Below are 2053 nucleotides of genomic sequence, written 5' to 3'. Positions count from 1 at the left end.
AGATCCGTTATTTTCTCTTTTTTTTCTCTCTGACTGTGTGACAGAGGCATCAGCAGCAGCAGCAGATGCAGCGGAGAGCAGCAATGGTTGAGTCAGCCAGAACCGCAGTGGAGCCGCACTGAGGCAAAGCAAGTTACACCCCCCCTATCTGGGGACTAGCACAAGAAATAGGGGGAGAAGAAGAAGAGTGCAGAAGGAAATTGTATACTGCCAAAACCTGAATGCCGCCTGTTCAATCAGATTAACCGGACAACAGGAATTCCACAACTCCTGCTGCAACAGAGCTCCCGAATTCGAGCTACAAGATGACCGTAGTGGCAGGAGATAACATGGACGAGACCGTGGCAGTGCCGGGGCACCCGCAGGACTCGTACCCCCCCGACCATGAAGACCACGACTGCTGCGAGAGGGTGGTCATCAACATAGCGGGGATGCGGTTCGAGACGCAACTCAAAACTCTCTCCCAGTTCCCCGAGACATTGCTAGGCAACCCCAAGAAGAGGATGCGCTACTTTGACCACCTGAGAAACGAGTATTTCTTTGATAGAAACCGTCCCAGTTTCGATGCCATCCTCTACTATTACCAGTCTGGCGGTAGGCTGAGAAGGCCCGTCAACGTCCCATTGGATATGTTCTCGGAAGAGATAAAGTTTTATGAGTTGGGAGTGGATGCCATGGAGAAATTCCGTGAGGATGAGGGCTTCGTCAGGGAGGAAGAACGTCCTTTACCTGAAAAGGAGTTCCAGCGTCAGATCTGGCTGCTTTTTGAGCACCCAGAGAGCTCCGGTCCAGCCAGAGGGATTGCTATAGTATCTGTTATGGTCATTCTGATTTCTATAGTCATCTTTTGTTTAGAGACTTTACCTGACTTGAAAGAAGACCCTAGGGGTCGGTTTAAGACTGTAGGGAACCATACTTTTTACTACAAACCAAACATCCTAAAAGATCCCTTCTTCATTATTGAAACTCTTTGCATTATCTGGTTCTCGTTTGAGTTGTTAGTGCGTTTTTTCGCGTGTCCAAGCAAGGCGGTCTTCTCCAAAAACATGATGAACATCATTGATATAGTGGCCATCATTCCTTACTTCATCACACTGGGAACGGAGCTGGCTGAGGACCCCGAAGACCAGGACGAGGGCATGGGAGAGCAGGCAACATCTCTGGCCATCCTCAGGGTGATCCGTCTGGTCAGAGTGTTTAGAATCTTCAAGCTGTCACGACACTCCAAAGGATTGCAGATCCTGGGACAAACCCTCAAGGCCAGTATGCGCGAGCTCGGATTGCTCATCTTCTTCCTCTTCATTGGAGTCATCCTGTTCTCCAGCGCGGTGTATTTCGCAGAGGCCGAGGAGAAAGGGTCGTACTTCGGCAGCATCCCAGAAGCCTTCTGGTGGGCCGTGGTATCTATGACAACTGTGGGCTATGGGGACATGGTGCCTGTCACTATAGGGGGTAAAATAGTGGGCTCCCTTTGCGCCATAGCCGGTGTGTTGACGATTGCGCTCCCAGTGCCTGTCATTGTGTCCAACTTCAACTACTTCTACCACAGGGAGACCGAGGGAGAGGAGCAGGCCAAACTCTTAGAAGTTAGTGAACCAAACATTAGTGAAAGCAACTCTAGTCGCCGCAGCTCGTCCACTGTCAGCAAATCAGAGTACATGGAGATTGATGGAGATATAAATAATAGCATCGACAACTTTAGAGAGGCAAACCTCAGAACTGGCAATTGCACTATAGCCAACCAAAACTGTGTAAATAAAAGCAAGCTGCTTACAGATGTGTAGAATTAGACACCATGGGACTTAAATGATGCCGTCACATGTTAACTGCCGTTAACTGCACTAGACCATCAGGTCTGAAAGCTTCATTCACCTCCTATAAGCGTTCTAGCATTACAACAACAACCATGCTCAGCAATTTGAAAGTAATTATTACAGGGGAAAAAGAAAATGAAGCTGTTACTAGAGAATATAACATATAGATAGAGTAACTTAATTATTCTAAAATGATCCTTTAAATAAGTATTGAAAAAGAAAAAAGAAAACTTCTATTT

The 2053-nt window shown here is 47.3% G+C and overlaps 1 protein-coding gene across 1 annotated transcript; it reads left to right on the top strand.

The window, feature by feature from the left end:
- Positions 1 to 305: 305 nt before the first annotated feature.
- On the top strand, positions 306 to 1784 carry LOC120066782 (potassium voltage-gated channel subfamily A member 1-like). Its single transcript, XM_039018251.1, has one exon. The coding sequence runs from the start codon at positions 306 to 308 to the stop codon at positions 1782 to 1784; it is 1479 nt and encodes a 492-aa protein (XP_038874179.1).
- The last annotated feature ends 269 nt before the right edge of the window (positions 1785 to 2053 follow it).

Source organism: Salvelinus namaycush, chromosome 21, assembly GCF_016432855.1.
Source record: "Salvelinus namaycush isolate Seneca chromosome 21, SaNama_1.0, whole genome shotgun sequence".
Classification (NCBI taxonomy): domain Eukaryota; kingdom Metazoa; phylum Chordata; class Actinopteri; order Salmoniformes; family Salmonidae; genus Salvelinus; species Salvelinus namaycush.
The sequence above is the reverse complement of the archived record's forward strand: the minus strand, read 5'-3'. Positions and strand labels throughout refer to the sequence as shown.

Bases quoted from the DNA above. Each gene is read 5' to 3' on its own strand.
- LOC120066782 (XM_039018251.1), top strand. From the start codon at position 306: ATGACCGTAGTGGCAGGAGATAACATGGACGAGACCGTGGCAGTGCCG.